Source organism: Miniopterus schreibersii (genome assembly GCF_964146895.1).
Source record: "Miniopterus schreibersii genome assembly, chromosome: 6".
NCBI lineage: Eukaryota > Metazoa > Chordata > Mammalia > Chiroptera > Miniopteridae > Miniopterus > Miniopterus schreibersii.
This window is the reverse complement of record NC_138107.1, coordinates 54113547-54136911: the sequence shown is the minus strand read 5'-3', so window position 1 is coordinate 54136911 and position 23365 is coordinate 54113547. Positions and strand designations below refer to the sequence as shown.

The 23365-nt window shown below is 45.1% G+C and overlaps 1 protein-coding gene across 2 annotated transcripts in view; it reads right to left on the bottom strand.

Annotated features, from left to right (window-relative positions):
* Positions 1-23365, bottom strand: part of SOBP (sine oculis binding protein homolog) — a 152840-nt gene that overhangs the window by 6609 nt on the left and 122866 nt on the right. For both annotated transcript variants that reach the window (XM_081141587.1, XM_081141588.1), the window contains one exon: positions 12854-14803. In XM_081141587.1, coding sequence (XP_080997713.1) covers positions 12857-14803 — 1947 coding nt within the window. In that variant the 3' untranslated portion in view covers positions 12854-12856. The remainder of the gene's footprint in view (positions 1-12853; positions 14804-23365) is intronic.

The following is a 23365-nucleotide window of genomic DNA, read 5'->3' as shown; positions in this document are numbered from 1 at the left end:
CACCTGCACCAGCTGATAAAGCCGAGTGTGATGCCAGATAGTGGTCTCCCAACCAAGCCCACCCCAGAAAGAGCTATGGCTTGGGGAGGTTTTGCCAAAAAATGGTTCTCTCCATCAACCATTGCTTCCTGAAGCATTTTGAAATGGCTTTTACCCAAATGGAAAGCATTTTCATTAATGAAGTGAGTGGCATCTCTTTTCTTAGAGTTCGGTAATTGATGAGAGTCATTAAAAAATCCCTTTTCCTACTGGTGCGATTGTCATGGGAAATAACCCATGGTGAGGAAGGGGTGTGGGGGCCCAGGGTCAGCTTCAGCTTAGTTCAGTGCTGGCCTCTGGGATGAATCACAACTTCATCACTCCTGTGCTGCTCACATCATAGCTCTGACAAGCTAAGGTTCATGTATATTTTTTAAAAATTAAATCATAGGCCTTGCTTTTTTAAGCATAATCTTCTTCTTTATCAATATCCCTTATTTTACTCTTTAATCAATAAAAATCACAGCCATACAAACCCCCTACTGGGATAACTCCATCTTTAACTCTTTGTTTTATAAATTAAAATTTTGGGTTTTTTTGCTTAGCTAGTTATATGACTTAAATGGGCAGAGAGGTCTGTTCATTCTCACAAATCATCACTGCTATTTCTTGCCGACCTCTAAAAGTTGCTGGGGGACAAAGAATCTTGAACCTCGGAGCCCCCTCTGTGCACTCACCCTAGACAATCGATCGATTGATCCTCTTTAACTACCTCAAATCCTTTCTGGAACCTGGGAGTTTAAGGAAACCCAATTACCCTGTCTCTGGCCCTTTTCTAAAAGCACAGAGGGATTTATGACTAATAGTGTACATTTTCACAAAGGCACTGGAGCAGGTGGCTACATCCATTCACAAGAGAAAAATAAAATAAAGAAGAATTCTATGACGTAGTGAATGTTCTAGACGGAATCCTGAAGATCCAAGAGCCCTATGCCCTTGGCTTTCAGGAGCAAGCTCTTCCTGTGATGGTCTGAGAGCTGCAATGTTTTCAAAGAAAGGAGTCGAATTGTACTGCACACCTATTTTATGTCAAATACTGTGCTAGGCACTTTTACATACTTACTTCACTTGAAAACAAGTATGTCTTATTTCACTTATACACCTTTTTCATTGAAACAACGTTACTGAAGTATTATTATCCCCATTTTACAGATGAGGAAACTTGCCCAGGAAGGTTAAGCAAATTACTTGCTCAAGGTCACTGCTAAAAAGGGGCAAAGCTGGATTGGAGTCTAGCTCCCAAAGTCCATGCTCCTCTCCTCCAGGGGGCGCTGTCCCTAGTCCAGGTTTCCTCTCCCCCCCTTCACCCTGACAAGTCCAGTCAGAACATCAGAGCTGCAGGGGGTATTAGAGACATTCACAGTCCAACTTCCTTGCTTTGAGAAAAAGAACTCTGAGAAGCTATTTAATAAGAAAAAAAAAAAAGTGTTTTCATTCAAGTCCCATCAATACACAAACTAGCTGATGCTGGTTCATGTGCTTTCCAAAAATTCTGCCTTGGACAAAAAAAGTAGAAGTTCATTGTGTTAAGACTGAATTTGTTCTTTATCTCTGTATATTATCTGAGCATAGGCATTCTAAGTTTAAAAAAAGAAAAAGAAAGAACCCAGAGAAAAGGCAGCTTTATGTTACAAGTAGCTATGGGCTATGGATCAATAACAGATTTTAAGATTTCAGGTGAGGTCTGAGTGGCTTTTCTGACATATTATTTATTCTTTGCAAGCAGCTCATTAGCAGGGAGGGAGCAGCTTCATATTCACGAAAACTTCACTATAAAAAGAGCAAGCATAATGATTCCCCACTCCACACCCCCACACCCCCACGCCCCCCAAACAGCCCAAGAGATGGAGAGTGTGGTTAACAGTTGCTTCTCTGCAACACTTCAACCCCAGATGCTCAGGTACAACCTATTTCCTCTCTGAAACCAGCTGCCCGATGTGAGGAGGCGATGCCATGGGTGGCAAAAATATGACTCTGGTGCTTGGCACAGGGTGTGTAACTCAAGCAGCTTTGGTCGTATCCTGTGTCCCACTGAGAGGAAAGGCAGATGAGGACTCAGGTTCTAATCCTAGCTGCACTGCTCTGTGACCTTGAGCATTTGCTCTGTCCCAGTGTCCACTCGTAAAAGTGGAACCAGAAAGCTTATAAGAATTTCTGGAATGGTTTCTGTAACCTCCAAGGTTGACAACATGAAGTGTTTTGTTACCTACCATCACACATCCGAGGGAAGACGTTCTGGGCTGCAGGGGCCACCATGACATTTCTTAATAAGCACCTACTATGTGCCAGGCACCTCCTGTACATTTAAACTTCTGTTATTTACATTGGAGTCTGATAACTACGAAGTAGGGGCTATTCTCTTTTGTTTGTTTGTTTGTTTGTTTGTTTGTTTGTATATAAGACATCCTCAGTGGTTTTTGCATGGAGATTCAGGAGTCAGGCTGCCAGTCAAATCCCAGCACTAGCCAATGACAACAGCAGGAGACAAAGAATGTGCCTCAGTTTCTTCATCTGTAAAATGGGTTTAATAATGGTATCACCATAGGGTTGTTGTGGGGACGCAACATTTGAAACATATAGGAAGTACTCAATAAATATTAGCTTGTTACCATGATTAATGAGAAAATGTAAGCACAAATTGGTTATAAAACTTGTCCAAGCACTCACAGCTGTTTTTCAAATCCCAGCAGGTCTCACTCCAGTCCTGTGTTCTTCTCCCAGGCACTGCAGCTCTTCTGGTAGGGCAGTAACTGCCATTTCTAGGACACCTGTGATGTGCTACACTCTACATGTTTTCTTACCTGTCCCTTGCAGCACTATTATTATTACTCATGACCTAGAGACTAGAGCTGAGAGAAGCTGAGTCACTTCCTCCCTCGCCTAGTAAGCGGCTCTGCCAGGATTTGAACCCAAGCTCGCCCAGCTCCGAGGCAGGTGTTCTTATCTATGAAACCACACTGCTGCCTTCCTTCCCTACTGGGAGCCCAGTGCTGCCACATGCTGCAGCTTCAGAAAGCCCACCGCCTGGGAAGTTAAGGAGGATAAGTTACCAAATTCCCTTAAACGTGCCTGCAGGCCTGGGGAGGATCTGATTCGATTCTGTGAAAACCTCTGAAGGAGTCTGGGGTACAGCAAGCCAGTCGAGCCTTATGGCTACTCTTCAGCCCAAGGACAGAGCTCTGGGCATCACTGTGGCCACTGCCCAGTCTCTGTGTTCATCATCAGGAAGTCCTCTAGGTGACCAGGAGAGCTGCCACTTGCCTCTGTGGGCCACACCACAGCCCACGCCACAGCCTCCCCCGCTGGCCTGAGGCTCAGAGCAGCTGGCCAGTCAGCAGGGCGGAGCCCGCTTCCATGGAAATTGGGGTCCAGCCAGCATCCCTCTTGACTGTAGAACACTTTTGGGTTGTGAGGTTTCCTTCCATCGTGTGCTAGGAAGCCTCGGCCACAGGGAAGGGGGTTCTTCCTCCCACTGCACTGCCACAATGGCTTTACATGCTTAAAACACAGATGGGGCAGCTCCGCGCCCCACCCCCACCCCCCCCGTGGGGATAACGGTCCGAAATGTTTAGAATCACCCGCTGGCAATGAGCCTGCCGCCAGAATGCAACGACCAGCTTTAGCGATGCAGTCTTCCTCCTGCTTCCTTTCAGTCTACGAACAGCTGCTAAAGTGACTGTCCTCGAGCACAGATGCCACCGTCAGTCCGCGCGAGGTCATGGTGACGCCGCCTAATATAGAGAGCACAGATCCCACAGCCTCGGGCTCCTCTACCTCCCCGCTCTCCTCCAGCCTCCTGCTCCCCTCCCTCTGCAGTCTCCCTTTGCTCCAGCCAAGTGAAGCGGACAGTCGTCCCTTATGTGACCCCCTCTTCTCTGCATCCACGGCTCTTGACATCCCATTGCACCCCTTATTCCTCCACTCCTGACTGCCAGTCCATGTTCCTCCGCAGTTTTAGAACCTAATTCCAAATCACGTGCTTTATGGAACCTGCATGAAGTCAGTGTTCCATACTGTTAGTTAAAATGGGTACGTTGCACCCTGGCCAGGTGGCTCGGTTGGCTGGAGCATCATTCCCCTCGCCAAAAGGTTGTGGGTTTGATCCCTGGTCAGGGCACATATAGAAGGCATCCGACCAATGTTTCTCTCTCTCCCTCTCCCTCTCCCTTCTTTTCTCTCTAGAAATAAATGAAAGCATATCCTCGGGTGAGGATTTTTAAAAAAAGGGAAAAAAATGAATGTTTCATTCTTTAGGGAAATAAATGAAGACTATCTCTGAACCATAAATAAGTGAAAGGGACTGCCTCCCTGTGTTTGGATATGATAAGGAGTTTATTAAGGTTTGTGGACTGTAATATGTGAATTAAGTGTAAATTATGAACTGTAAATATAGGAATTTTAAAAAATCTTATTATTCCTGTGCTAGGCTACACACACACACACACACACACACACACACACACACACACAAGACAGAGGACAGGTTGACCAGATGATCAGACAGTGAGGGGTGCTGTAAAAATCAGAACTAGAACCCTGAACTGGTGGCATCTCATCTTCATTTGCAAAGTAGGAATTTTTAAAATAAATTTTGTTCATAGTTTTTTAATTAGCATTTGGGACTCATGTTGCACAAACCTTGGTGGATAGGAAAATCAATATTAAGTCCTATATTTATGATGCCATCCTATTTAGATGCAAAGAATAGAGGAACCTGGGCGTATTTTTGATTTGGCAAATTGTACTATTCTTTCAAACATTTGGGGTTTGTCTAAAACCAAAACTTATTTTGCCAAGCACTTTGGCTTTAATTTTTAAACCCATGTGTATTTTAAAAGACATTCAATCTATATGTTTCTGACTCATTTACACTTAACTCATGAAAATTCTGTTTGGTAAGAGCTATTAGATGTCCAAGCAAGTTTACGAGCCTTTTTAAGCCATCTCTCTCTTACGAGAAAGTTGTATTTTGCCAGCCATAAAAGAGTGTGAGCCCCAGAGGCCTATGGTCAGTTTGAAATTTATAACCTCCTAAGCTTAAATGGATTCTGAGTTTGGAAAAAATTTTCTTTTCCTCTCCCCTCTTTCATATTAAGTGCACAAATAGGGTATCTATGATAAAGACAGGGTCCTATGTCTTCCTTTCCAAGATGGCTGAAGTGAATAGTAAAGAATTCAATCTAACCACCAATAAATTATCCCTAAGACATTTGGGAGGAACAATATGACACTTTAAGTTCACATGGACACAGATTCAGATCCAGCTTGCTAATGGAAAATTTTACTAATTACTCCTCGGGTAAGAAACAGAAGTGGGATTCAATACAATTCAAGTTGAACAGTTTGCCTTCAGAGGACTAGAGAATTTTTTTTTTTAAATTACAGACAACCAACCCTGTTTTGACTTTTCATATATTTTAAAAATAAGTTGAATCTACTAAAAATGGCATTAAAATTAAAACCAGAAAAGCAGGAAGAACGTGTATGCGTGCTACAGTGACCTCACCCTGCATCTTCTATATATAGTGATGCTCAGATACCACTCAATTAGAGCATTCTAGTGGGAGAACGCTTTTGGATAAAGTACTTAAATATGGCTTATAAATATTTAAAGTATAAGCATCTAACAAATCATAATGACAAAGTTTTACATTTAACCACATGTGCTCCAAATATCTTGAAATTACTCTAAATGTGGGTTTAAAATATCAAAAGGGCTTGTTGATGGGATGCAGAACTTTGCAGAGCAACTTTAACCTGATCACTCTTGCTCCCACAACACCCAATCTGTACAATTTTTGAAGTGTGCGTGTGTAGAGTTCTTTAGAAGAAGATCACGTTACAGTCTGAATTTCCAAAACAAAAGTTGAAGAATGAAATATAGGGTTTCCCCTTCTCTCACCAAATGCAGCTTAGCCACTCTGCTGCTAGATAATTTGTTATTGTAGGTTGGCTCAAATTTAAGACAGTAACATTTTAGAGACACTTGGAGAACCAAGCCAGCTGCAAGGAGGGTATCATTACAAATTGAGACACATGCTGTATGGGAATACCATTCATTTTCAATACCAGAAACACGTCTGGGAGAGCAAGCCATGCAAATGAGGGAGAGACACTTTTTCATTGCAGGTTTTGGATGTTAGGTCCATGTTTCATATCAAATGAGCCCATAAAGTATGTTTTTCCTTTCTGATCTTTAAGTACTATCAGTCCTATTCTTCCCATTTTACCCAAAACAAATCACAGCTTGCTAGCAAAGGAAGACAACAAACCAGAGGTTCAGAGGGGGAAATGATGAGACAACCAGCAGGGGCAGCCAAATATCTGGATGGGGTGAGGCCGGGAAGCACAGGACAGCTTTGATTAGTCACAGTCCCAACGCCACGGCTGCGTGGAAGGGCAGCTCTGCTCTCTCCCTCCCTCCTCCCTCTCCTGAGCCTCGCATCTGGGCAACACGGTAAAATTGCACAAGCATGTTGTTGCTTAAGGCCACAGCTCTCGGCCCTAGGAGCACAGAGTTAAGAGATCTCAGAGGCAACTTGACTGGTTTCCAATATAAAAATGTTTAGTACACTCGGGAGCTATTTTAAAGCAGGAGAGACTAATTCCAAGTTTCTGTTGTTATTGCTTTTGCTCCATTTTCACTAGAATCTTTTAAATGACCCTTGAAGTAACTGGTGTGCGTATGTTTCCCCTCCTTGTTGATGGCCTTACGCTTTCAGTCCTGGTTCCGCCCTGCTTTTTTCTCAAGCAGGAGGCTGTGGAAATTCACAAACCTGGAGAACTCTCTGTGGTTAGTACTTGGAGCTGGCATCTGAGATGGCATTTATTCCTTCTCCTTGATGCCAACTGGTACACTGTTTATCTTTCAAAGCTAATTTATTTGTTTCTCTGAAACGGACTCCTTTGATGCTTTTGAGGCATTAAAAAAAAGTTTACACGTGCAGAGTACATTGCCTTAACATGTACCCACACAATAAGTGTTATGCATTTAAAATGGCAACCGAAGAATACAAAATAGCCTCCCTGGGACGGGGGAAGGAAAACAGAATGCCCAGCCTCTGCCCCTCTGGCACAATCTCTTTGACAAGAGAGTCTGGCAAAGGCAGTGATGGGGGTGGAGGTAAGTGTTCCACTACATGAGGTAAGTGTTCCATGCTGTAGTGTATTTTGGTCTTCAAACACCTCTGCCCCTCCGCAATGCTTGTCTGCACGAAGGTAGGTGTAAGTGATTGAACCATGATGCCCAGGCAGCCGCTCGGGCCGGCAAGGGAGTGATTCATTGGAAAACAGACAGGGAGCTTATTTCCAAAGCCCTTCTGGGCAATGGCTTGTTAATAGCTAGTCGAATGCTTCCCCCATTCCAAGCTCACTCTCTCCAGGTGAAAAAGCCTGCTAGGGAGCTGGGGGGAACGGGGAGCGCCTCCAGACGTGGTCACATCCACGCCTGGTGGTTACTGGGCCAGCTGCTTGTTGGACTCTAGCCATTCCACTCCCTCGGCCCCAGTGGCAGAGTGGAAGGTATTCCGCTGAAGGACCTCTCCCTACACAGTATGGGCTTGGAAAGCTGAAGTTTCCTTTCTTGCCTCCCTTTTCTTCTTTCACCACAGGCACTTGCAGGACATGGTAATGAAGAAAGGTCTACCACCTTTTGCATTTTGCCACTAAAGCAATCTTATGGAGGCTAGTGCTACGTTATGTAACTCCATCAGCGATTCTGCAATATTAGGTCCACAACAAAAATTGCTAAAAATGAATTCTAAGTTTTAAAGGAAACTTACAATTAATTCAGCTTCCACAGAGTAACAAGAAAGATTCCAATTCCAATTTGCTTGGTGGTAATATCGTCTAATCCTTCAGAGATGTGAGGCATACTTTTTTTGAAGCCAAAATCTATGGACCTCTCCTCCCAAGAAAATGCCTCTGTGCTCAGGCACATAAAACTTTCCACGTAATTCTAGAAGGAACTGCTAAAGGCCATCCATAGACTAGTTCACGGAGCCAGGAGACTAGCCTCAGGGAGCGGCCACATGGGTCAGAAGGTCTGGAAATCAGGGCCAGGATTAGAGCTGTCCTTGCACGACCCTGGGAGTGAGTTCCTCTTTAAAGTTTGTGCACTAAGCACTTCTCCGGCCTTACCTCAGTCCCAGCCCTGCTGAAGATGGAGAGGTATGGCTACCTCTGAAAGAAATAAATACCCGGTCACATATGTCATTTCCTACTCCATCATAATCGCATTGGGATAATATCCAAAAGCCAGATGCTTGCACTTTTAAAAGCCCTCCTTCAATCCCCTCATCATAAGGGTTAAAACAGACCCAGCAGCATTGAATGAGATGTGTCTAAGGCTGATCTTGTCACTGTTGATTCTAGAAATCTTTCCTCTATGAGTCTGAAATGATCACAGCAAGCACCCTCCCAGGTCCTCACGGCTCACAGGTGTGCATGCTGCAGACCTGGGTTTCCCTCTGGCTCTACACCTAGAACTGGACAGCCGTCAGCATCCTGACAGGCAGCCAAAACTTTAACATCAAGGAGTATGTCAGCAATGCACATTTCCAATGATCAAGTACTGGAATATTAAAAATCTCAAGTCTGGCATAAGATTTGCACCTCCCATTGGTATATCTTTCCTCTCCTTGCTCTTTCTTCTGTTTCTTGCTTTAAAAGTAGGCACCCATAGTAATACTTCAAATGTATGAACTTGACTTCCCAGGAAGGCTACTGCTCTCTCAAACTTCTCAGCCGGAGAAACTACACTGGCAAGCGCTACATGTCACCTCCACCCTTTTGGCTTTCCTAATGAGGTAAGTCCCCTGCCCCCTCTTGAAACAGCCCTTACAGGGATTGTGGCTCCATGACCAAACTCATAATTAAACTCTAAACTCCACAAAGCCAAAACTACAGCTGCCTCCTCCAGCTCTCCTGGAGAAAACTAAAGTGGAGAGAAGCCCTGCTGCTGAGGCTGGGGGGGAGCGGGGGGAGGCACCAGGAACTGGGGCCGGGGAAAAGAGCCTCATGTTTTCTTTCTGGTTTTAGGAACATAAGAAAACTGGGAGCCACAAAAGTGGGAAGTTGTATGGACTTGTTGCTCCTCAGGAATGGAAAAAGTGAGGGTGAAAGGGTTACTCACGGTACACATTTTTTCCATTGATTATTTTACTTAAAGAGAATATGTCATTTCCCTGGAAAATCGAGGAGGGGGGATATTTTCTTTTGAATATCTTCAAACATTTGCAAATGGTTACTCTGAACTCCCCAACGTACCATAAACAAGTGTAAACTGTAGAAATTCAGAAAATGTGCAAATACAAACAGTTATCCCCAAGCTCCAAGGCAAAGACAGAGAAGGGTGTATTCCATTTATAAATGGAATTCTTTGTGGACAGAATAGTTTGGGAAATGTTTATACACTGTTTTCCTTATTATTTGGGGGGGATATTTTTTCCAGCTTACAGAAGCTGCAGAACTGGTATTCGGAGTCTTAAAAGTTGAAGATGAAAGGAAGTTTACAATCTTTTAAAATCTTCAACTAAACTTAATTAGTTCTGCATCTGGGGAAATATCTGCCCATTAAAATAATTTGTAATCATATCAACAAACAAGAATGCATAAAGTCAAGTAACCAGAAACAGAATAACTTCAAAATGGGGAAAAAATACTAAAATTTGACAAGAACTAGCAAATATGATTACTTCTTCGAAGACAACTGTAGCTACCTGGATTATTGATTTCAAGATACAGTCTGCTTTGAATCTATTTAAAATGAAAAAAAAAAGTAACACAGTTTGAGGGTGGTGGTATGGTGAAAAGAATGAACCCTGATTGAAGTTACTGACAGATTTTCCTGTGAGAAATAATATAATGAGTCACCAACAGCAGATGGAAAAACCACTCACCTGCACCTCACCCACCAAACTCAGCCCAGGTTTGTTTTTGGTTTTTAATACTTTCCACTTTGGCTTTAACTCATCACAAAACAGTGTTCGCTGTCAGGGCACAAAAGCCACGTAATCCTTTATTTAACAGATGCATTTCCAATTTCCACAACCATATGAACGGGCTGGGTCTCTGAAGGCATAGAAGAAAAACAGCACCACGTGTGCACAGAAAACCAGGAAGGGTCAGAGGCTGTGAGTGAATTACGGCAGGTTGAGACTGTGCTGCGAGGTGACCGGAACTACAGAGGGCAAGAGGAAAATGTGATTTAGTGGAGGAGAGGCGGCTCTTCCCCATCTTAAATCATGTGCCTTGTCACCTGCTGTAGTTGGCAAGGCCTAGAGTCTCTGACTTTAGAGAAAAGCTGTAATTTCTTGGGGGGACCCATCAGAAAAAGAATTCTCTAATCTCAAGGGGCTATGACTAATTTCATCACTGCATCTCCTGAAATTGGCTAAAGCCAGGTTAATATTTTTAGTAATGATTGGTCCACACACAAGACCCTCCTCACCTAATTCTTTATTCAGAAACATACAGCATCCAAATATTCATCATATATTTCACTCTTTTATGCTCTTTTGGCCCCATGCTACTTATGGACCAGTGGCACTATTCTTGATCTGGTCACTTCTCACTCCAGTAATGGCAGTAAAATCTTTTACTGTCCCATTCTTCCTCTTACGTCATTTGAGTGAGTGATATTAGAATGTGTTTAAAATTACAATTCCCAGTGTTCTCTGGCTTTCTGAAAGCCATCACTTTTTTTTGTCCCACATCTTCCCATCACTCATAGCTTTGTCGACCAGATGAAATTACTCTGGTGGAGAAATCAGGGGCATTTCCAATTGAGGCGACTCTGAGAAGGCTGAGGCCATCAGTTTTCAGACAGCAGAACTTGTAGATGTAGACTCAAGAAGAAATGGCAAACTGATTTTAAATATTCTGCTCCTACTGGCAAAGCCATCAATGGGAAAGGAAACCTCAAACTATGATGGCTGAGAATCCCTTCTTGCAGCACCCAACAAGCCCCCCTGCTCTGTGCTTCCCAGGCAAAGTATGGCTATAAGTTACATAGGTGTGAGTGTAAATACGCTGGACCTACTTAGGGACGATGGTCTGGACACACCACATCGAGTTTTCTGGACCACACCTACATTGCCCCCTGTGGACGAGTGGGTTGTTATTCTAGGTTTGTTGTAAAAACAAGAATTGAATACTGTCAGTTGAAAAAAGAGACTGAACCCTGTCTAAACACTTAAAGAGAAGTTGGTAGGTAAGCTTGATTTTTCTCTAGGAACTTTGCCCTAAGACAACTGAGGTGGATAAAAGAATTTTATCAAGCATTAAAATAGAGGGACCAATTAGCCTATTTTGGTGGTTTAAAGAAAATGTAGGTCCGAGGTTAGGCTGGATTTGAACCTTGGCTCTGCTTACTAACTTGATTTGGGGCAAGTTACTTAATTTCTGTCTGTTTCCTCATCAGTGAAATGACAATAATAATTGTCATACGGATTGGATCTGAATAACTACTACTGGAAAACACTTAGAAGACAGCCTATGCACAACAAACATGAGCTACTGCTCTTCCCGTGCACTCCAGTCCCCTACCCAGGCCTCCTGCTTCCTGGGCTTCTATCCCACCGACTGCAAGCGCCTCAAGGGCAGGCACCCTGTCACATTCTCCTTGGCACCTCCTCAGCTCCTGGTGTGCACAAGTCTGGCGTTCAATGAATGTTCATGTCTCTTCCTGTCCTCTTCACAAACAGTTGATAAATTTTAACTGAATGTCAGCCTGTTTGCTGCCCTCTTGAAAAGGGGGGAGAGCTCTGGCTCTGGGTTTGGCAGACCCGAGTTGAATATTGGTCCCCCCACTCACTAGCTCTGATTTGGGTGACATCTCCAGGCCTCATCTTCCTCCTTGGTAAGAGGCAGATGCTGCCTGCCCACCAGGATCGGTGGGAGGATTAGAGGAGGCCACAGCTGGCTATTCAGATGCATGCCACACACACACACACACACACACGCCCCCTGCCGCTTACTGAAATTCCAACATTAGCAGGGGCTCGCTTGGCATTAAGCAGGATTCCCCTGCGGAGGTCAGAGGTGTGCACTCCCGTCCATTCGGGCAATGCGGCCCTTCTCTCTGTCAAAGCCTCCCACTGTCTGCAGGGTTGAGCAACACACCAGCTGAGCTGCTGAGCCCCCAAATCAGGAGAAAGCAAAGCTGGTCAGTGATGCTCAAAGCATGTGCTGGGAAACGCTGGTTGGTGACAAATGAAGAGATCCCGTGGACAGGAGCTATGAGCCACTGCTCCAACATCCTGCCCGGCAAAGGGGACTCCGTGGCAAAAGCATGAAAGAAAGGTCGTTTTTATTCTCATCTTGCAAATGGAACCCTGCGGTTATCAAGAACATTTGGTGAGCTGGGACATCCTGCCCACGTGAATACCAGCTCCAGGAAGTGGCCCAGCTTACCTTTTACACAGCTCTGTAAACCTCATGACTGAACACTTACCGGTGCCCAGTAACCTCTCCTTTCCCCCCACATCCCCCCCACCCCCTTTCAATACGATGCATCACAGAGCATAATCATAAAAGTGCAATTAAGGAGAGAGCGTCTCAAGTTAGGTTCGAGACTGGGCTTTACCATTAAGTAAGTGACCTCGGGCATGGCACTGACACGCTGTGACTCAGTTTCGTCGACTGTAAACGGGGGATGCTGCTGGAGCAACGTGGGGATAGCGGGTGACCACACGCTGTATTGCAAAACCTGGAAGGTGAGGTCACGGTTATCCACTCGGCTCTCTCCCGCTGCCTTGCGGGAAGGAAGGAGCGGCGCACCGCCTGCGGAGGAGCGCCCGGGGGACATACAAACCTTTTACTTATTCTGATTTCTAATTCGGAGGCACCTCCTTTTGAGCGGAGGCTCCAGGTCCTCGGGCCCCGCGCCGAGCATGGGCGAGGAGATGATGCAGGGCGCCATGGCGGCCTTCTCCACGGGTTTTGGCACAGGCTGGATCACGCAGCCCGCCTTGGGCAGCATCCGCAAAGCATAGGCGTGGTCCTCGTCCGCGGGGTTGTTAAGGTTCGGGTCCGACTTGTCGCCCCCCGCCAGGGCCTCGTCCCCCATCAGCTTTTTGGCCGCCTCCCCGTCCAGGTGGCAGTTGGAAGCACAGTTGTTCTCCTTGACCGACTCCAGCTCGCTCACCGCGGGCTCTTCGGGCGACAGCAGCTTCTTGGGGGGCGCGGGCGGCGGCGGCGGCGGCGGGGGCTGCTCGGGCGGCGGCTCCGCGCCCTTGGCGCCCTCGGCGGCGGCGGCGGCGCGCGTGCCGTTCACGATGACGTTGCAGGCGGCGGCCGCCTCGGGGCCCGCGGGGGCGCCGGGGCCCGGGTCGCCCGCGGCGGGCGGGCTGCAGTGGCCGTCCCTGCAGCCGCCGCAGGTCCTGCGCTCCGCCGCGCCCGGCTCGCGCTCCGCCTTGACGTGCGCGTGCAGCGCGCGGTGGATCACGTTGTGCAGCCGGGCCCGGTGGCCCACCGTCAGGTCGATGACGCCGTCCTGCGGGCCCTGCAGCACGCCCGGGAAGCCGAGCTGGCCCGCGCCCGGGGGGCTGCCCGCGCGCCGCGTCAGGTCCACCACGTCGCCCCGGCCGTGCTCCGCGGGCGCGGGCGCCAGGCTCAGGGCCTGGCCGGAGCAGCCGGGCGGCGAGTCCGCGGACTTGGACGAGCCCTGCTTGGAGTCCCGGGGGGACAGGGAGTGTCCGCCTGGCTTGCCGCCTGCCGCCGAGGAGTCGCCAGGGGCGCTCGGAATGAAGTTCTCCCCGTTGCTGGAAAACCCATTGGGGGGCTTGGAATCATTGACGTGGGGGATGGGGATGGGGATGGGGATGGGCACCGGCAGGGGCACGATCACGGGGTATGGCACGAGCAAGGTGGGGGGTGGCACGAGCGGGGCCAGGGAGGGCAGCCCGAAATTCATCATCTGGGGCACGGGCATCGGGCCGTTGGGCATCATGCTCACCGGCGGGAAGGGGAGACTCGGCAAGGGCGCGCCCGGGGGCGGCGGGGGCAGCAGGCCCGGGGGGTTCCCAGGCATGGTGGGGGTGCTCGGGGGGTGGATGTGGGGCGACAGCATGGGCCGATGCATGGGGCTGGAGGTGGGGCCCAGGTTCCTGGGGCCGCCGGGCGGGGGCCCGATGCCGGGGAGCATGGGGTTGGACAGGGGGCTGTTGGGGTTGGAGGCGTGGTGCGGCGGCCCGCGGATGAAGGGCGGGCGGATCTGCTGCATGATCTGCTGCTCCATGAAGATGGGCAGCGGCACCGGGCCGCGGTTGGTCATCACCATGGGAGGGCTGCGGGGCGGGACTCCGAGGGGGGGCCCGATGCTAGCAGGTGGCTGGACGGCGACGGGAGGGATGTTTGCAGTCTCGCTGATGGGTATGGACTTGGGCACGGGCGTGGGGATCTTAGTGACAGAGCAGTTGGCGGTGTCAGATGGAGAGACGGTGGTGGACGCCGACGGGCCAGGGCCCTGGCTTTGGCCAGCTGCAGCCACCGGGGAGGGGGCCTTCCTCCGAGCATCTGTTAGAGGGATATTCCAAGAGTCTGGAGTGAGCAGCTGCACCCCGGTGCCTTCTGCTTTATTTTCCATGGGAGGGTGTAATGTGCTGCACAGCCCAGCTGGAAGATTGGCCTGTGTCTCTTTGTAGAAAATGTCCATTTTGTATTGATTGAGACATTTTGCGCTGCAGAACTGAAGCCTTCTTTCCCCGTCCCCAAAATCCAGATATTCTTTTGTGTGTCTGATGTGCTTACACCAGTCACATACCTACAACACAGTAAGAAAAAGAAAAAGGTAAGATAAGCAATGCCCTCTGGTAGGCGGTGTTTCATGTGTCACATAAAGGTTCTTTCAGACTTTATCACAATTTTTCAAAAGGGCTGAAAGTGCTTCCTTCCAAAACGTAAAATTCTTAAATGTTTGTAAAATTATTTCTCCCTGGAAGCCAGAGTTGTTTTATTAATATTAACTCTTCAAAACAGCAATTATCACCCTTTCCTACTTAGGAAAAAAATAAATAAGAAATTGTGTTGTCTCCTTCAAGGTGGATCTGACAGAAAAGCATACATATACCTGCCCACGCATTTTCACTTGTCAAAGAGGTTCATTGTAAATGCAAATTTAATGGTTTTGGAGAGGATTCTCCAGAAAGTTCAGTGGGCTTTGAAATACAGCCCCTTAAAATTCTCCTCACGCAAAGTCACTCTGCACTATTGACTGTGTTTGATAATGCAGTTGGAAAGGGTGGCCTGTGTTAACCAATAACACAAAGCGCGGAGCATCATTACGTCTGCCTTCCAAGGGGAAACTTGGAATTAGTCATGACGCCTGTGTGAGGTTTAGCTATGCCCAACCTGTGGTGTCGCAGCAAGCTAGAATTATTTTCTGAGCTGTTTGCCCACTCTCTCTCAGTAGTCAGAATTTTGGTGACATTTCTTGGCATGCAGTCTTATTTAACAACTTTTCAAACACCAGAGAACGTTTTCCAAAGTTGTTATGGCTTTTTTCCCCCCCTCTTCAAATCCACTCCTGGCAAACGAAAGGCATCACCAAATTTATTTTAAAGTTGGGCTGCAGAACTAATTAAAGGCTGAGAGCTTTTCCCAATTGGAAATCACTAGACATCAAAGTTCAAAAAATAGTCATTCTCGGCTTCAGAACCCATTACTTTGGAGAAATTATTGTGATTTCATTAACACATTAATTTTGCAACACCATCAGCTCTCACAGATGGTGAAGGCATGATCTACAATTCAAATATGACTCTTGTTTGCACAAATGTCTTTCCTTCATATGGCATTTTAAACAAGAATTAATATGAGTAATCTTGCCATAGCTATAAACAGATAAACAGATGTCAAAATTTTCAATAGTTCTTTCAGTGCCTTACTTTTTTGACTGAACATTACACACACAGTTTTTTTTCTTTTTCACATATATATTTTTTACATCATTTCCTCAGCACTGAATCCACACCGCAGCAGCCGCAGAATTCTGAAATGCAGTGCAATGGTGAGGCCACTGGGTTTAAGTCTCTCCTCACTAAAGCACTGGTTCCATTATTGTTCTAAATGGAACCCTGCTCTTGTTGAGGAGGGTCTCTGTTGTTCCCTTGTTGTTGTTGTTGTTGAACTATGATAAATTAATAGCATTAAAAGATGATAAATTTCAATAATGATTGGTCACATCAACAATGCAAAAAAACAACATATGCTGAGCATTTCATTACTCATCTCATTTAACTCTCAGCTTTCCTTGATTGTAAACAGTGGCGGCATGCTAGTGTGTGATTGTGGGTGCACACACTCACGGCAGATGTAAATTAAGTGTAAATTCACTCTTTTCCTTCTCACTATTTTTTTCACTGATATTGTTAGGTAATATACTTCACAGTGCGAGATTGAATAAGAAATGCTTATTGGCACGCATTAAGTTTTTTGTTTGGTCTCACATCAAATTACTCTTTCAAAATACTTGTTGCCAAAACCAAATAACTTCAATGCTAATATACTCCCGTGTTTTACTACAGTGTTTCAGTTTTCTCCAGAATTAAGGGAGCTTTTGAAAAAATCATAGTTGAGATATCCAGTTTACACATAAGTACAGAATTACCTCCAATAAGAAGACATACAGAATCCTTTAGACCCTCAAAGTTATCATCTAGATAAAGATTAAATAAGCTATCATGAAAACCTGATACATGTAAGTTGCTATTTGTAAGATCTGATGATTTTTATAAAGTTAATATACAATGACATGACATATAAATTTTAATATGAAATAAAGCCACCTGATTCCGTTTCAATGTTAGGCATCCATCGAAAGCCTAGAATATCATTTTATAAGCTAGAAGTGAAGGGTCAAATATGACTTTTTTCATCATGAACTAAAATACATCATCAATGAATTAAACTAATTAAAATAATACACCAAAATTTCTGGCATATTTCTTTTGGATCTTCTTTTTAAACCATAAGGGGAAAGAGTTTTCTGAAATCCTTAATTGGTTTTCAAATTGCCAGATTGGATTATTTGCCTCCAGAGGACTTCTCTGTTTCCTCAAGCTAAATAAATATTTTCAAGTGGAGTCACAGAAAATAATCTAAATATAACTTAAATGTTCTCCCTGCACTTCCTTCACTTTCAGTCATTCATTGATGAGTCAGAAACGCTTATAGATTTACCCCAATTATCAAATAGGAAGTCTCCTCCATATTTTGTCTATTTCCACATAACAAGAATTACAGACATCAAAGTTCCAAGCAAAATTCTATTTCATCAGACTTTCCAGTTAAAGCAAAGGCCTAATACTTAGCTACTTGACTGCAGCATCACAGTTTCTGACTGTCTTATTTTGGGTAATGTGAGTGTGAATGTGTGTGTATCCTTGACTTACTACATTTCCATTCAGAGCACTCATCTAAAAAGACAGAAAAGCAATATTTCTGAGGAAGCAAAAAATTATTAGAGAAAAAAAACTGTCACTTAAGACATAATGAATCAAATCTGTCTTACAGGACACATCATTTAAGATGAGGTCAATGAATTTATGGTACAAATGGTTATATCATGTGAGGCAATAAAATGCAGTACCATCATTCATTCGACATCTAACTAATGACACACTTCTGGTAATTAAAGATTTCATCATAAGTGCCTGAGCTGATTGCTTAAGATGTAGTGGCTAGGTGAAAATATATACTGTAGATCTTTCTCTTTAATAGCATTTGCATATCCATGAAATACACAGCATGTGTCTCAGGAACTAGGATTTTCTGAATTGTGGTGTTATAAGGTATCCTTCCCTTCTTTTTCCACAGACGGCTTTTTTTTTTTTTAACTTCATGAGGCATTTTTTCCTCATTATGCCCAAGAAGTACCAAAATTCCTTCAGATATTTTGAGAGATAAAGGTTAAGAAGTGCAGAGCTCAACTCACTGGCTCTGGGATGACTTCCCTCTAATTCCACCCTGGCTTTGTTTCTGTTGGAATCCAGCCCCTTTGGTTCCACTCTCTCCCTAACAGGTCCCAGATTGGACAGAGCTGAGGCTGAAGCTGTTTAACGATCGCAATCTGGGGACCAAACAATCAGCTCATGCAACGCCACTGAGCGAGACAGCTGAAATGCTTCGTATCACAAATACATAATGTATCACCAGGACGACAAAAAGATCACAAAGGAGATAAACAAATGTGTATTCCATTCAACCCCGTAACAGCAGTCCTCAAAAAGATTAAATTCACCTTCCTGGGATGTGTCCAATTCTAAACAACAGAATGAACATTTCCTTTAGTCCATTTAGACTATTTATATTTTGGTGGCTGGCTGCCAGGGTAGTACTTATAAGCTCAGTGGCCTGATGGATTCACTCCTTTCCTGTGAAATAAATGTGTGGCAACCTACACCACTAAACTGCTCCAAAGACACTGCCTCAGCAGAAATATCACTTGCTCTTGATACAAGAAAATTGAAAGGCAGGACTTCTGGTTCCTATAACTCTTTCCATCTTGTATTTCCCCTGGAAAGAAAGAAAGCTATTCATGTTATTTTTATATAAACGTCCAAAGTCTAAGCCAAAGTATGCCATGAGGTTACCCACATGGGCACAATATATACATTCTACTGGGCTTAAGAGAAGATTCGGGGAACGGGGAGAGGGGGCAGGGTTCCTAATTAACACATTAATCAGCTGTCAGCTGTGGAAGTGAAGTTCATTCATTAATGGAACCCACCACTGTCTTCTGAGTGGTAGTCTGGCATCAGGCAATATTTAATTAAGAAACCCTTTTGCTGAAATCTTTCTTACCCAGGCAGAGACGTTTTCAGCAATGGAACAGGAAAAGGATATTAACACTCCTTTGAACGCCATCAACAATTTGAAAAAACAAAACCACCTTCACGTGCTCCTGACTTTCCACAAATACAGGACCCAGGTAACAGCTCAAAAGCTGTAGCTCCTTAAGCAAAGCTGTAACTTGCAATAAGATGCTGGCTCCTCAGATCTTGGCCTGTTAAATGTGGCATTGATCTTGCACTGCAGGCCAGCTCAAAAATCATGAGCACACTCAGGGGTGAAGCAAAGGAGGGTAAAAAGACAGCGGTGGGGGTGAGCAGTGTTTTGAAGGGTCTGAGGTCTGCCCTACCTGTAGTCACCTTACAGCATGAGTTGAGGGCCTCAGACTGAACCCACCTGAACACTTGCTTCCAGCCTGACCCTGGAGTCCCATGGTGCCACCATCAACTGTTCCTTTGGGTTTACACATTGCCTCCATCAGGGCGCTGGGGTGGCAAAGGATGCCATGGAAATCACGTGGGGTTTGGAATGAGAAGAGATGTGGGTTTGAGTCTGGGCTCCATTATTTACTAGCAGTGAAATCTTATGAAAAGCTCAGGGTCAGTTTCTTCTTTTGTGAATGGAGGTAATAGTGGTAACAAGTATTGCTTGTGCATCAGGCATATCATGAAGCTTGTTGTATAGTGTGTTTTTCAGTCCCTAGCCTGTTTCTCTCATGGTTGCTGATGTCCCAGGAATATCCCATATGTTTAAGTTCATTTTAACTTAATGCAAGGATATTTCTATGGCAGTGTGAGGAAGAAAAGGAAAATTTTTGTCCACAGATTTCCTATGAGCCTGCGTGGTTTTGAGAGAGAATGGAGCATGCTTCCCTCTGGGCACGTGCACACAGCACCTCAGACACCAGCCCCCACCCTGCTTCCTAGGAGACTGTCCCAGAGGTAACAGAGGGGCTGTCTGCAGTGACAAGGAACCGTGTCCAGCTGCCCACCGTCCTGGGAAGGCTCTATTCAACTCCTGCTGAGCAATCTTCTTTTCCAAGGCCAGTCAATCTCTAATTCAGGCAAAAGCTGATAAAGCTGCACGGCTGCTTGGAAATGAGTGTTAGAACCATTAAAATGAATAATTCCTCTTCGGCTCAACTGCTGTTTGAATAGTGGAAGCCATAAACTGTGCTATTCATGTTTTATTAAAAAATAGAGCTGATGAACGATCTGCTTGACTCATTACATGGCAGAACTATCTTCCAAAGGAAGGGCTAGAGCCACAGGATCCATCACACGCCTTTAAGACGGGCTGACCCAAGCCCTGACTGGTAGAATGAGGATTGGCCTCCACGGGGCGGGAGGGGCCCAGCAGAGCCTGATGGGGACCCAAGCCCACCACTCCAAGTGTCCTTGAAAAAATCGGATTAGAGAGTATAGGAAGGAAAAAGATGACCTCACCATAGACATACAAAGCCATGTAGAAATCAGGAGAAGGATTTAGAACAGCAAGGGCTATTGCTTTTTTTTTTTTTTTTTTTTAAGCAAATTCATGGAGAAGTTCATTTTCAAAGTAAGTTTTCTGCTGGCTTAGATTCCAACATGATGTTTGCTACATAGTTCTTTTTATTTAAGGGTCTTACTTGTTTTTTTTGTTTTGTTTTGCTTTGTAGTTTGAGAGCCTCTCTCTTTCTCTCCTCTCTCCTCAAATGGGATCTGGAACTCAAGGAGAGGCTGATGAGCACCTCTGTCAGAACTGAAAATCTCATTGGAAAACTGCCCTGTAGGAACTTTATACCATGACTCAAGTTCTGCTTATCTATAAGTTTTAAGCTGGACTTCAGAAATCTTGGCCCAGGTCACCAGGGCAGATCCTTCCCTTTCACGTGTGCCGTGAGCTCTGTAAGGCAGAGCAGAGGTGGGCTTGGTGTTTTTGGATCTCAATAAGCATTGACAAATGGCTCATTATTGACCCAAGTCTGTTTCTACAGCCAGAGCAAGAGATGGAATCCTGGCCTATATTCAGTGACCGCGGGTCCATCCTCACAGCCAAACATGATTCAGAGGGTGATTTTTTTTCTTTTGGGTTGACGTATTAGGTTGCCTAAGAACATTAGCATATCATCACGAAACTCTGTTTTAAGCTGGATAAAGGAAATTTACCTCTTCCTAATACAAGTTATGCAAATGGAAAGTGGAACGTTCAAACATCGGAAAATCTGGTCTACCCGGTGCCAAATGACAGCCTCTCTGTTTTCCAGTTATTTGGCCCTGAGAGGACACAGAAATAGCCCAAGACATCTCAGAGCAATAAAATTCTGCCCTGAACGGAACCTCAGAGATTGGCTAGTCCACCCTTAAGATCCCGCTCCTGGGGGGCCAGCGCTCAGCCACTCTGAGCCTCGGGTGCTCAGCTGCAAAGTGAAATCATCAGCAGAGAAGCCGGGCCCTGGAAACGCGCGAGGAAGAAATAACCAGCCAGCAATCACAGGCCTGGAAAACATGCCACGTAAAAGCAGAGAGCGATGTCCTACCCCATCTCCCCTTGCCATGCCCGTGACTCAGTATTCTCCCCTTTTTAAAAACCAACTCCAGATATTATGACTATGACCTGCTCTGGAAATTGGCCATCACAAAATCCAATTTATTCATTCATATGTGAACATCCACTGAGGGCCCACCACGTGTCAGGCTAGGAACCAGGAATATGAGTTAAGTAAGAAACACCACCTGACCTCACACAGCTTATTTTTTGTCGTTTTTATTTAACCATCTGCACATTTTTGTTTTGTTTTTATTTAATCATCTATGCTTCAAAGGGAAGCTTAGGGAAAAACTGAGCTCCTATTTGTAATGTCTTTATTTATTAAAAAATGAGTGCTAAGCTGGGCTCAAAAGGGCCCTGAACCATGGCCCAGTGCAGGAAAGACTCAGTACCTGCCCTCGAGGACCTCAAGATCGATCTATTAACAGTCAAGGAGAAATCTGCACACACCTCCCCCCCATGAGTACTCCGTGCCCTCCATCAACAGACTTGTTCTAAAGGTTAAAATTCAACTAACAGGTTTTAACTAAAAAATAGTCAATATTTTACTCTCTCAATATCAAACTCCCCTTTGTTCTTCTACCCCCAGCACTGTGACTCCTCTTTTTTTCAAATGTACCTCTGAATTTTTTTCAGATTCGCATTTACCTTGTTCATGGTAACTCTCCTTGCTTTCAAAATATATCTCTCTTTTCAAATGTACCTTTGATCTCATTTATCCTTACTCTGTTTTCTAAATACATATTTGAATACCTGAAATTCCATTATTTGTGAACAGAAGAGCCTCTTCTCTACCTAAACAAGTTGAGGGAGGGACTTGGAGTTGTACTTGAGTATAACAGGAAACCCATCAAACTGATGTGCCACAAGTGAAGTGCTAGTTACCTGGCTTCTCTCAAAGAGAAGCACTTCATTTCTTCCTTCATTTCTTCCTTCATGCAGACTTTGTAGAAAACTGCAAAAATCATAATGTAAAACCTGTGGCTTTCAACACAGCTAACCATCTATCAGCGATGGACATTTTTGGAAGGATTGCAGCTATTCCCTGCGATATCTGAAGCAGTCTTTTTTCCCCTAGGGATTTCATTTGACTCTGCCTCCCAGGCTCCTCACCTGCCTTGGCCGTGGCAGTGGCAATGCCATTGAAATGCCATAACACTAAGGCTGTGTGTGTGCAGGTGGTCCAGGTCAAGGGCACTGCTGGGCAGAACTAACAGCCTCTCTGGCAATCCTGCACCTCAGCTCAGTCTCTGGCTGCTTCTCAAAGGCTTGCAGCTGCTCCTGGTGACCCCTTATTCACTTACCAACTACATGCATACGGATTGCTTGGAATCTGCCAGGCACCTGACTAAAAGCTTTCCTTGCAATGCCTCACTCAATCTTCTTCTAACAGTCTCTTGCACATTTCTCTGCCCCCTGGGTGAACCTGTGGATGGTCAGGATTGACCCACTTCAGCCCATCTCTACCCAGTCCTCAAATCTGTCCAGAATACTCCATCGAAAATTATTTTATTATACTGTTTATTAGAAGCCCCAATTTGATGTAATAATAATAGATTATACTAGTAAGAACAGCTAGCATTATTCAAGCACTAGTAACCATGCTACGCATATTATATGGGCTACTTCAATAATTTCCACCAGCACCTTATCATATAGATAATTGGGGTTTAGATAAGTTAAATATCTTGCCTGAGATTACCTATGCAGACAATAGATGGTAGATCCAGACTCTAACTTAGATCTGTCTGGCCTCAAAGCCCATATTACCCCCACTGCTCAAGGATTTTTTGCATTTTACTTTAAAACTACAGGATTAAGACGTTTGACTAATATTTGATAACTTTGTTTTGAGATTCTAGAATCAAAGGCAAGTGCAACCTATCTCCTTCAGTGAGCTTGAGCTTCCTTTCCCACACAGATGGTCTTCCAGGTGGCACTCACTCTTCCTGTGACAGGGAGAACCATCCAGATCCATCCACACAAAGAGTGATTCACACCATAG